Genomic DNA, 13441 nt, shown 5'->3' on the forward strand with positions numbered 1-13441 from the left:
GGGCTAGATAGATAACAGCTCCAAGCTAGATAACAGTGTAAGCTAGATAACAGCTCCAGCTAGATAACAGTGTCCAAGCTAGATAACAGCTAGAGCTAGATAACAGTAGAGCTAGATAACAGTGTAGAGCTAGATAACAGAGTAGGGCTAGATAACAGTGTAGGGCTAGATAACAGACTGGAGCTAGATAACAGTGTAGAGCTAGATAACAGTGTAGAGCTAGATAACAGTGTAGAGCTAGATAACAGACTGGAGCTAGATAACAGACTGGAGCTAGATAACAGTGTAGAGCTAGATAACAGTGTAGAGCTAGATAACAGTGTAGAGCTAGATAACAGACTAGAGCTAGATAACAGTGTAGAGCTAGATAACAGCGTAGAGCTAGATAACAGTGTAGAGCTAGATAACAGTGTAGAGCTAGATAACAGAGTAGAGCTAGATAACAGTGTAGAGCTAGATAACAGTGTAGAGCTAGATAACAGTGTAGAGCTAGATAACAGTGTAGAGCTAGATAACAGTGTAGAGCTAGATAACAGTGTAGAGCTAGATAACAGACTGGAGCTAGATAACAGTGTAGAGCTAGATAACAGTGTAGATAACAGCTAGATAACAGATAACAGTAGAGCTAGATAACAGACTAGAGCTAGATAACAGTGTAGAGCTAGATAACAGTGTAGAGCTAGATAACAGACTGGAGCTAGATAACAGTGTAGAGCTAGATAACAGTGTAGAGCTAGATAACAGTGTAGAGCTAGATAACAGTGTAGAGCTAGATAACAGACTGGAGCTAGATAACAGTGTAGGGCTAGATAACAGTGTAGAGCTAGATAACAGGGTAGAGCTAGATAACAGTGTAGAGCTAGATAACAGAGTAGAGCTAGATAACAGTGTAGAGCTAGATAACAGACTGGAGCTAGATAACAGTGTAGAGCTAGATAACAGTGTAGAGCTAGATAACAGTGTAGAGCTAGATAACAGAGTAGAGCTAGATAACAGTGTAGAGCTAGATAACAGACTGGAGCTAGATAACAGTGTAGAGCTAGATAACAGATCAGAGGGCTAGATAACAGTGTAGAGCTAGATAACAGGGTAGAGCTAGATAACAGATCAGAGGGCTAGATAACAGCCTCAGAGCTAGATAACAGTATAGAGCTAGATAACAGTGTAGAGCTAGATAGTCAGAGGGTAGAGCTAGATAACAGTGTAGAGCTAGATAACAGTGTCTAGCTAGATAACAGATAGAGCTAGATGACAGTGTAGAGCTAGATAACAGTGATCAGAGGGTCTAGATAACAGTGTAGAGCATAGATAGAGTGTAGAGCTAGATACAGTTTCCTAGATAACAGTGATAGAGCTAGATAACAGTGTAGAGCAGATAACAGATCAGAGGGTCTAGATAACAGTTTAGAGCTAGATAACAGAGTAGAGCTAGATAACAGTGTAGAGCTAGATAACAGTGTAGGGCTAGATAACAGTTTCCTCAGACATAGATAATCAGAGGTAGAGCTAGATAACAGTGTCCTAGATAACAGATCAGTAGAGCTAGATAACAGTTTCCTCAGAGCTAGATAACAGACTGGAGCTAGATAACAGTGTAGAGCTAGATAACAGTTTCCTCAGCTAGATAACAGTGTAGAGCTTCCTCAGATAACAGATAGAGGGTCTAGATAACAGTTTAGAGCTAGATAACAGGGTAGAGCTTCCTCAGGACAGGGAGGACCTAGAGAGAGCTGAGAGGACCTCAGACATACAGAGAGATCAGAGGGTCTAGAGAGACATTCAGATCAGAAGGGTCTAGAGAGAGAGAGATCAGAGGGACCTTCGCTACACATTCAGATCAGATCAGAGGGTCTACGCTACAGTTTCCTCACACATTCAGATCAGATCAGAGGGTCTACGCTACAGTTTCCTCAGACATACAGATCAGAGGGTCTACGCTACAGTTTCCTCACACATTCAGATCAGAGGGTCTACGCTACAGTTTCCTCATACATTCAGATCAGATCAGAGGGTCTACGCTACAGTTTCCTCATACATTCAGATCAGATCAGAGGGTCTACGCTACAGTTTCCTCATACATTCAGATCAGAGGGTCTACGCTACAGTTTCCTCATACATACAGATCAGAGGGTCTACGCTACAGTTTCCTCACACATTCAGATCAGATCAGAGGGTCTACGCTACAGTTTCCTCACACATACAGATCAGATCAGAGGGTCTACGCTACAGTTTCCTCATACATACAGATCAGAGGGTCTACGCTACAGTTTCCTCATACATACAGATCAGAGGGTCTACGCTACAGTTTCCTCACACATACAGATCAGATCAGAGGGTCTACGCTACAGTTTCCTCATACATTCAGATCAGATCAGAGGGTCTACGCTACAGTTTCCTCACACATTCAGATCAGAGGGTCTACGCTACAGTTTCCTCACACATACAGATCAGATCAGAGGGTCTACGCTACAGTTTCCTCATACATACAGATCAGATCAGAGGGTCTATGCTACAGTTTCCTCATACATACAGATCAGAGGGTCTACGCTACAGTTTCCTCATACATACAGATCAGATCAGAGGGTCTACGCTACAGTTTCCTCATACATTCAGATCAGAGGGTCTACGCTACAGTTTCCTCACACATACAGATCAGATCAGAGGGTCTACGCTACAGTTTCCTCACACATTTAGATCAGATCAGAGGGTCTACGCTACAGTTTCCTCACACATACAGATCAGATCAGAGGGTCTACGCTACAGTTTCCTCACACATTCAGATCAGAGGGTCTACGCTACAGTTTCCTCACACATTCAGATCAGATCAGAGGGTCTACGCTACAGTTTCCTCACACATTCAGATCAGATCAGAGGGTCTACGCTACAGTTTCCTCATACATTCAGATCAGATCAGAGGGTCTACGCTACAGTTTCCTCACACATTCAGATCAGAGGGTCTACGCTACAGTTTCCTCACACATACAGATCAGATCAGAGGTCTACGCTACAGTTTCCTCACACATACAGATCAGATCAGAGGGTCTACGCTACAGTTTCCTCACACATACAGATCAGATCAGAGGGTCTACGCTACAGTTTCCTCACACATTCAGATCAGAGGGTCTACGCTACAGTTTCCTCACACATACAGATCAGATCAGAGGGTCTACGCTACAGTTTCCTCACACATTCAGATCAGAGGGTCTACGCTACAGTTTCCTCACACATACAGATCAGATCAGAGGGTCTACGCTACAGTTTCCTCACACATTCAGATCAGAGGGTCTACGCTACAGTTTCCTCACACATTCAGATCAGATCAGAGGGTCTACGCTACAGTTTCCTCACACATTCAGATCAGAGGGTCTACGCTACAGTTTCCTCACACATTCAGATCAGAGGGTCTACGCTACAGTTTCCTCACACATACAGATCAGATCAGAGGGTCTACGCTACAGTTTCCTCACACATACAGATCAGAGGGTCTACGCTACAGTTTCCTCACACATTCAGATCAGATCAGAGGGTCTACGCTACAGTTTCCTCAGACATACAGATCAGATCAGAGGGTCTACGCTACAGTTTCCTCACACATTCAGATCAGAGGGTCTACGCTACAGTTTCCTCACACATACAGATCAGATCAGAGGGTCTACGCTACAGTTTCCTCACACATTCAGATCAGAGGGTCTACGCTACAGTTTCCTCACACATACAGATCAGAGGGTCTACGCTACAGTTTCCTCATACATACAGATCAGAGGGTCTACGCTACAGTTTCCTCACACATACAGATCAGATCAGAGGGTCTACGCTACAGTTTCCTCACACATACAGATCAGAGGGTCTACGCTACAGTTTCCTCATACATACAGATCAGAGGGTCTACGCTACAGTTTCCTCACACATTCAGATCAGATCAGAGGGTCTACGCTACAGTTTCCTCACACATTCAGATCAGAGGGTCTACGCTACAGTTTCCTCACACATTCAGATCAGATCAGAGGGTCTACGCTACAGTTTCCTCACACATTCAGATCAGATCAGAGGGTCTACGCTACAGTTTCCTCACACATACAGATCAGATCATAGGGTCTACGCTACAGTTTCCTCACACATTCAGATCAGATCAGAGGGTCTATGCTACAGTTTCCTCACACATACAGATCAGATCAGAGGGTCTACGCTACAGTTTCCTCACACATTCAGATCAGAGGGTCTACGCTACAGTTTCCTCACACATTCAGATCAGATCAGAGGGTCTACGCTACAGTTTCCTCATACATTCAGATCAGATCAGAGGGTCTACGCTACAGTTTCCTCACACATTCAGATCAGAGGGTCTACGCTACAGTTTCCTCAGACATACAGATCAGATCAGAGGGTCTACGCTACAGTTTCCTCACACATACAGATCAGAGGGTCTACGCTACAGTTTCCTCACACATTCAGATCAGAGGGTCTACGCTACAGTTTCCTCACACATTCAGATCAGAGGGTCTACGCTACAGTTTCCTCACACATACAGATCAGATCAGAGGGTCTACGCTACAGTTTCCTCACACATTCAGATCAGAGGGTCTACGCTACAGTTTCCTCACACATTCAGATCATAGGGTCTACGCTACAGTTTCCTCACACATTTAGATCAGATCAGAGGGTCTACGCTACAGTTTCCTCACACATTCAGATCAGAGGGTCTACGCTACAGTTTCCTCACACATTCAGATCAGAGGGTCTACGCTACAGTTTCCTCACACATACAGATCAGATCAGAGCAGCTGCTGAGAGCTGGAGACTCTTTGAGGAAGAAGAACAGATCTGAGGGTCTGAATAATGTTTCCACATCTACAATCCCTACTTGGTTTAACTACTTCATGTTTTTCACTGCTACAGATCAGAGAGTTGAATATTTTAATAAAACACATGAAGATGTTTCCTCTGTTGAAAGCTGACCATGCCTGTTTCCTCAAAGCATCTCAGAGTCTACGAGTTTCTGAACCAGGATCTGATCTCTTATTCATTATCATTTAGTAGGATTTCATTTGGATATTTTATTTAACATTTATTTAACTAGGCAAGTCAGTTTAAGTTGAATTCTGTTTTACAATGACGGCCTACACCGGCCAAGCATGGAATGAGGGGAGCCAGAGGAGAACCCCTTAACTCTCCTCCCAGTGACTATGGGTGGTGGGAGGAGCCAGAGGAGAACCCCTTAACTCTCCTCCCAGTGACATGGGTGGTGGGAGGAGCCAGAGGAGAAACCCTTAACTCTCCTCCCAGTGACTATGGGTGATGGGGTCTAGGAGCCAGGAGGGAACCCTTAACTCTCCTCCCAGTGACAATGGGTGGTGGGAGGAGCCAGAGGAGAAGACCCTTAACTCTCCTCCCAGTGACTGTGGGTGGTGGGAGGAGCCAGAGGGAAACCCTACAGTTTCCTCCCAGTGACTAGGGTGGTGGGAGGAGCAGAGGGTCTACCCTTAACTCTCCTCCCAGTGACTATGGGTGGTGGTGGGAGGAGCCAGGAGGAGAACCCCTTAACTCTCCTCCCAGTGACAATGGGTGGTGGGAGGAGCCAGAGGAGAAGACCCTTAACTCTCGCTCCCAGTGACTATGGGTGGTGGGAGGAGCCAGAGGAGAAACCATTTAACCTTCCTCCCAATGACTATGGGTGGTGGGAGGAGCCAGAGGAGAAACCCTTAACTCTCCTCCCAGTGACTATGGGTGGTGGGAGGAGCCAGGAGGAGAACCCCTTAACTCTCCTCCCAGTGACTATGGGTGGTGGGAAGGAGCCAGGAGGAGAAACCCTTAACTCTCCTCCCAGTGACTATGGGTGGTGGGAGGAGCCAGAGGAGAAACCCTTAACTCTCCTCCCAGTGACTATGGGTGGTGGGAGGAGCCAGGAGGAGAACCCTTAACTCTCCTCCCAGTGACTATGGGTGGTGGGAGGAGCTAGGAGGAGAAACCCTTAACTCTCCTCCCAGTGACTATGGGTGGTGGGAGGAGCCAGAGGAGAAACCCTTAACTCTCCTCCCAGTGACTATGGGTGGTGGGAGGAGCTGAGGAGAAACCCTTAACTCTCCTCCCAGTGACTATGGGTGGTGGGAGGAGCTAGGAGGAGAAACCCTTAACTCTCCTCCCAGTGACTATGGGGGTGGGAGGAGCTAGAGGAGAAACCCTTAACTCTCCTCCCAGTGACTATGGGTGGTGGGAGGAGCCAGAGGAGAAACCCTTAACTCTCCTCCCAGTGACTATGGGTGGTGGGAGGAGCCAGGAGGAGAAACCCTTAACTCTCCTCCCAGTGACTATGGGGGTGGGAGGAGCTAGAGGAGAAACCCTTAACTCTCCTCCCAGTGACTATGGGGGGTGGGAGGAGCTAGGAGGAGAAACCCTTAACTCTCCTCCCAGTGACTATGGGTGGTGGGAGGAGCCAGAGGAGAACCCCTTAACTCTCCTCCCAGTGACTATGGGTGGTGGGAGGAGCCAGAGGAGAAACCCTTAACTCTCCTCCCAGTGACTATGGGTGGTGGGAGGAGCCAGAGGAGAAACCCTTAACCTTCCTCCCAATGACTATGGGTGGTGGGAGGAGCCAGAGGAGAAACCCTTAACTCTCCTCCCAGTGACTATGGGTGGTGGGAGGAGCCAGGAGGAGAACCCCTTAACTCTCCTCCCAGTGACTATGGGTGGTGGAAGGAGCCAGGAGGAGAAACCCTTAACTCTCCTCCCAGTGACTATGGGTGGTGGGAGGAGCCAGGAGGAGAAACCCTTAACTCTCCTCCCAGTGACTATGGGTGGTGGGAGGAGCCAGGAGGAGAAACCCTTAACTCTCCTCCCAGTGACTATGGGTGGTGGGAGGAGCTAGGAGGAGAAACCCTTAACTCTCCTCCCAGTGACTATGGGTGGTGGGAGGAGCCAGAGGAGAAACCCTTAACTCTCCTCCCAGTGACTATGGGTGGTGGGAGGAGCTAGGAGGAGAAACCCTTAACTCTCCTCCCAGTGACTATGGGGGGTGGGAGGAGCTAGGAGGAGAAACCCTTAACTCTCCTCCCAGTGACTATGGGTGGTGGGAGGAGCCAGGAGGAGAAACCCTTAACTCTCCTCCCAGTGACTATGGGTGGTGGGAGGAGCCAGAGGAGAAACCCTTAACTCTCCTCCCAGTGACTATGGGTGGTGGGAGGAGCCAGGAGGAGAAACCCTTAACTCTCCTCCCAGTGACAATGGGTGGTGGGAGGAGCCAGAGGAGAAACCCTTAACTCTCCTCCCAGTGACTATGGGGGGTGGGAGGAGCTAGGAGGAGAAACCCTTAACTCTCCTCCCAGTGACTATGGGTGGTGGGAGGAGCCAGAGGAGAAACCCTTAACTCTCCTCCCAGTGACTATGGGTGGTGGGAGGAGCCAGGAGGAGACGCGTAGCTAAAGTGACAGATACATTCTGCCTGCAACACATTAATATGGGAAGCTCTTTGAGGATGTGTGTGTGTGTGTGTGTGTGTGTGTGTGTGTGTGTGTGTGTGTGTGTGTTGTTTAAACACTCTGACTACATTAGTAATAACAGTGAAGTGAGTCCTGGAACCTGATTATCTCTGTTTCATTACAACTTCAATTAGAAATATTTAGTTCCTCGTTCAAACAAATAACTAACGGAACCAAACAGACACTAGACACATAGTGGGAAATTACACCCCCTTTTCCCCTTTCTAGTGCACTACTTTTGACCAGGGCCTATAGGGCCCCTCTAAAGGGAATTAGGGCGCCATTTGAGAGACATGGAAACAGATGAATCAGTAAACATGGATGTCTGATGTCAGTTTGAATCCCCCCCCCCTCTGTGAGCCGATTGGTTCATCACGTCGCCGTGGGGACGCGTTGGTTGTTAAATGGTCTGATTGAACAAACAAAGCGTTTCATTTGTTCCAATTAAACTAATCTAAGCCTAATATGCGTACAGAGTAATAGCTCTGTGATGATTGGCCGTGGTGGGGTCTCCTGCTGCATTGCAATAGGTTAAGGGGAACTGAGAATACTCCTTCAGGAAACGGTGTGGTGGGCAGGACTGTGTTATCTCCAGTGGGCTGGGTTTACACAGGAAGCACAGTTCTTTCAGGAAACGGTGTGGTGGGCAGGACTGTGTTATCTCCAGTGGGCTGGGTTTACACAGGAAGCACAGTTCTTTTGGAAGGTCCGTCTTTTGACCAATCCCATCAGATCTTTTCACATCAAATTATTTTTCAGCTCTGATCTGATTGGTCAAAAGACAAATTAGTGAGAAGGAAAAAATAAGAGATTTGGTCTGCCTGTGTAAACACAGACATTTCGTTGTAGTTTTAAATCTACATTTAAAATTAGTACCAGTCAAGCCCATAGGGGCTTGGCTCTGTCTCCGTGTGCTGTTCTGTCAGACTTCATACTGACCTCATCAACTCCATCATTCAGTCAGTGAGACTGGGAGGAATGAATCAACCATGTGCTGTTCTGTCAGACATCATACTGACCTCATCAACTCCATCATTCAGTCAGTGAGACTGGGAGGAATGAATCATTGAATACGACTCGCAATTGAATCCACTTTTTTTTTTACATTTCTGTCGCTATTTTTGATAAATGATTAATGTAATTCCATTTCCTGGAAATAGAAGGAACATGTGTATTGATGATGATATCCCAGGGCTGTAGAGATGGGTTGGAGTGTGTGCTAACTCACACGCTTTGTTTTAGGTATGACAGGCCTGGTCAGGTGAATTATATCTAACAAGGACAGTGGTTTTGACTACTAGAGAGGTTGGTACAGTGGTTTTCACTAACCGAGAGGTTGGAACAGTGGTTTTGACTACTAGAGAGGTTGGTACAGTGGTTTTGACTAACAGAGAGGTTGGTACAGTGGTTTTGACTAACAGAGAGGTTGGTTCAGTGGTTTTGACTAACAGAGAGGTTGGAACAGTGGTTTTGACTACTAGAGAGGTTGGTACAGTGGTTTTGACTACTAGAGAGGTTGGGTCAGTGGTTTTGACTAACCGAGAGGTTGGTTCAGTGTTTTTCACTAGCAGAGAGGTTGGATCCAGTGTGTGTGTGTGTGTGTGTCCAGTGTGTGTGTGTGTGTGTGTCCAGTGTGTATGTGTGTGTGTGTGTCCAGTGTGTACGCACTACCTGAGTTGTCCTCGTCCTTGCGGATCTTGAGCTTGACCAGTTCTTCACACTGCTGGAGAATCTGAACAGCGTCTTCCATGGAGCAGTTGTCCAGCCGGATGTTATCGATGGCCAGCAGCTTGTCCCCCAGCTCCAGAGTCCCAGTCCTGGGGAGAGGAACACACAGACCAGGGTTTAGAGGTGACCAGCAGCTTGTCCCCCAGCTCCAGAGTCCCAGTCCTGGGGAGAGGAACACACAGACCAGGGTTTAGAGGTGACCAGCAGCTTGTGCCCCAGCTCCAGAGTCCCAGTCCTGGGGAGAGGAACACACAGACCAGGGTTTAGAGGTGACCAGCAGCTTGTGCCCCAGCTCCAGAGTCCCAGTCCTGGGGAGAGGAACACACAGACCAGGGTTTAGAGGTGACCAGCAGCTTGTCCCCCAGCTCCAGAGTCCCAGTCCTGGGGAGAGGAACACACAGACCAGGGTTTAGAGGTGACCAGCAGCTTGTCCCCTAGCTCCAGAGTCCCAGTCCTGGGGAGAGGAACACACAGACCAGGGTTTAGAGGTGACCAGCAGCTTGTCCCCCAGCTCCAGAGTCCCAGTCCTGGGGAGAGGAACACACAGACCAGGGTTTAGAGGTGACCCGCAGCTTGTCCCCTAGCTCCAGAGTCCCAGTCCTGGGGAGAGGAACACACAGACCAGGGTTTAGAGGTGACCAGCAGCTTGTCCCCCAGCTCCAGAGTCCCAGTCCTGGGGAGAGGAACACACAGACCAGGGTTTAGAGGTGACCAGCAGCTTGTCCCCTAGCTCCAGAGTCCCAGTCCTGGGGAGAGGAACACACAGACCAGGGTTTAGAGGTGACCAGCAGCTTGTCCCCTAGCTCCAGAGTCCCAGTCCTGGGGAGAGGAACACACAGACCAGGGTTTAGAGGTGACCAGCAGCTTGTCCCCTGCTCCAGAGTCCCAGTCCTGGGGAGAGGAACACACAGACCAGGGTTTAGAGGTGACCAGCAGCTTGTCCCCCAGCTCCAGAGTCCCAGTCCCAGGGAGAGGAACACACAGACCAGGGTTTAGAGGTGACCAGCAGCTTGTCCCCAGCTCCAGAGTCCCAGTCCTGGGGAGAGGACACACAACCAGGGTTTAGAGGTGACCTGGCTCCAGAGTCCCAGTCCTGGGGAGAGGAACACACAGACCAGGGTTTAGAGGTGACCAGTGCAGCTTGTCCCCCACCAGAGTCCCAGTCCTGGGGAGGAACACACAGACCAGGGTTTAGAGGTGACCAGCAGCTTGTCCCCCAGCTCCAGAGTCCCAGTCCTGGGGAGAGGAACACACAGACCAGGGTTTAGAGGTGACCAGCAGCTTGTCCCCCAGCTCCAGAGTCCCAGTCCTGGGGAGAGACTCACACAGACCAGGGTTTAGAGGTGACCAGCAGCTTGTCCCCTAGCTCCAGAGTCCCAGTCCTGGGAGAGGAACACACAGACTCCAGCTTGTCCCCTGCTCCAGAGTCCCAGTCCTGGGGAGAGGAACACACAGACCAGGGTTTAGAGGTGACCAGCAGCTTGTCCCCCAGCTCCAGAGTCCCAGTCCTGGGGAGAGGAACACACAGACCAGGGTTTAGAGGTGACCAGCAGCTTGTCCCCCAGCTCCAGAGTCCCAGTCCTGGGGAGAGGAACACACAGACCAGGGTTTAGAGGTGACCAGCAGCTTGTCCCCCAGCTCCAGAGTCCCAGTCCTGGGGAGAGGACACACAGACCAGGGTTTAGAGGTGACCAGCAGCTTGTCCCCCAGCTCCAGAGTCCCAGTCCTGGGGAGAGGATGGGGAGAGGACACACAGACCAGGGTTTAGAGGTGACCAGCAGCTTGTCCCCCAGCTCCAGAGTTCCAGTCCTGGGGAGAGGAACACACAGACCAGGGTTTAGAGGTGACCAGCAGACTCACAGAGACAAGCTGCTGAAATGAGACTCACATAGACCTGTTAACAGGAGTCCTGACAGAGACAAGCTGCTGAAATGAGACTCACAGAGACCTGTTAACAGGAGTCCTGACAGAGACAAGCTGCTGAAATGAGACTCACAGAGACCTGTTAACAGAAGTCCTGACAGAGACAAGCTGCTGAAATGAGACTCACAGAGACAAGCTGCTGAAATGAGACTCACAGAGACAAGCTGCTGAAATGAGACTCACAGAGACAAGCTGCTGAAATGAGACTCACAGAGACCTGTTAACAGGAGTCCTGACAGAGACAAGCTGCTGAAATGAGACTCACAGAGACCTGTTAACTGGAGTCCTGACAGATACAAGCTGCTGAAATGAGACTCACAGAGACAAGCTGCTGAAATGAGACTCACAGAGACCTGTTAACTGGAGTCCTGACAGATACAAGCTGCTGAAATGAGACTCACAGAGACCTGTTAAAGGAGACCTCACAGAGACAAGCTGCTGAAATGAGACTCACAGAGACCTGTTAACAGGAGTCCTGACAGAGACAAGCTGCTGAAATGAGACTCACAGAGACCTGTTAACTGGAGTCCTGACAGATACAAGCTGCTGAAATGAGACTCACAGAGACAAGCTGCTGAAATGAGACTCACAGAGACAAGCTGCTGAAATGAGACTCACAGAGACCTGTTAACAGGAGTCCTGACAGAGACAAGCTGCTGAAATGAGACTCACAGAGACCTGTTAACAGGAGTCCTGACAGAGACAAGCTGCTGAAATGAGACTCACAGAGACCTGTTAACAGGAGTCCTGACAGAGACAAGCTGCTGAAATGAGACTCACAGAGACAAGCTGCTGAAATGAGACTCACAGAGACCTGTTAACAGGAGTCCTGACAGAGACAAGCTGATGAAATGAGACTCACAGAGACCTGTTAACAGGAGTCCTGACAGAGACAAGCTGCTGAAATGAGACTCACAGAGACAAGCTGCTGAAATGAGACTCACAGAGACAAGCTGATGAAATGAGACTCACAGAGACCTGTTAACAGGAGTCCTGACAGAGACAAGCTGCTGAAATGAGACTCACAGAGACCTGTTAACAGGAGTCCTGACAGAGACAAGCTGCTGAAATGAGACTCACAGAGACAAGCTGCTGAAATGAGACTCACAGAGACCTGTTAACAGAGACTGACAGAGACAAGCTGCTGAAATGAGACTCACAGAGACCTGTTAACAGGAGGCCTGACAGAGACAAGCTGCTGAAATGAGACTCACAGAGACAAGCTGCTGAAATGAGACTCACAGAGACAAGCTGATGAAATGAGACTCACAGAGACCTGAACAGGACTCACAGAGACAAGCTGATGAAATGAGACTCACAGAGACCTGTTAACAGGAGTCCTGACAGAGACAAGCTGCTGAAATGAGACTCACAGAGACCTGTTAACAGGAACATAGTCCTGACAGATACAAGCTGCCATGAAATGAGACTCACAGAGACCTGTTAACAGGAGTCCTGACAGATGACAAGCTGCTGAGAAAGAATACAGAATACTGTTAACAGTTGTCCTGACATTCCAATTTCTGAAATGAGACTCACAGAGACCTCCCACCACCCATAAGAACATTTTATATTCTGATGAATGTAATCCAGAGACCTGTTAAGAAGTCTCATCATTAAAATGAGACTCACAATAATCTCAGGAGGCCTTGTTTTTGCTGAAATGAGACTTTGCTGAAATGAGACTCACAGAGACAAGCTGATGAAATGAGACTCACAGAGACCTGTTAACAGGAGTCCTGACAGAGACAAGCTGCTGAAATCACTAAAGACCTAAAACAGGGAAATAGGGTTTTGATCAAACATAGTGCACTACACAGGAATAGGGTGCCATTTGGAATGCAGAAACAAGCAGTCATCAGTTTGCTCCCCTCCCTTCACCATGACAACACAGAGGCAGAATACAGAATACTGAAAGTTGTCCTCATTCCTCATTTCTCCTCCTGGCTAACCCATAACAACATTTTATATAATGTAATCTAGAAAGAAACTCATCATTAAAATGACCAATAATCTCTGTTGTTTTTTAGGTTTTTTTTTTTTTACTAATGACCAAAATCACTAAATACCTAGATAGAACAGGACTGGGTGCCTTTACCTGTCTCACTTGACAGGGGTAAATAATACCTAGATAGAACAGGAAATGGTTTTTTCCTCTGTCCTCTAATAGAGCAGGGGAATATAAACTAGAATAGAACAGGACTCCCCAGGGTGCCTTTCCTCTGTCTCCTTGACAGGGGTAACTAATACCTAGATAGAACAGGACTGGGTGCCTCTCCTCTGTCTCCTTGACAGGGGTAACTAATACCTAGATAGAA

At 48.4% G+C, this 13441-nt stretch overlaps 1 protein-coding gene across 1 annotated transcript in view; it reads right to left on the bottom strand.

Annotated features, from left to right (window-relative positions):
• LOC135570275 (glutamate receptor-interacting protein 1-like) overlaps window positions 1–13441 on the bottom strand; it is a gene marked incomplete at its 5' end in the record, with an annotated part of 98259 nt that overhangs the window by 20623 nt on the left and 64195 nt on the right. The window contains one exon of the mRNA XM_065016389.1: window positions 9144–9289. Coding sequence (XP_064872461.1) covers window positions 9144–9289 — 146 coding nt within the window. The remainder of the gene's footprint in view (window positions 1–9143; window positions 9290–13441) is intronic.

The sequence above is a fragment of the Oncorhynchus nerka genome, unplaced genomic scaffold (genome assembly GCF_034236695.1).
Source record: "Oncorhynchus nerka isolate Pitt River unplaced genomic scaffold, Oner_Uvic_2.0 unplaced_scaffold_1006, whole genome shotgun sequence".
Lineage (NCBI taxonomy): Eukaryota > Metazoa > Chordata > Actinopteri > Salmoniformes > Salmonidae > Oncorhynchus > Oncorhynchus nerka.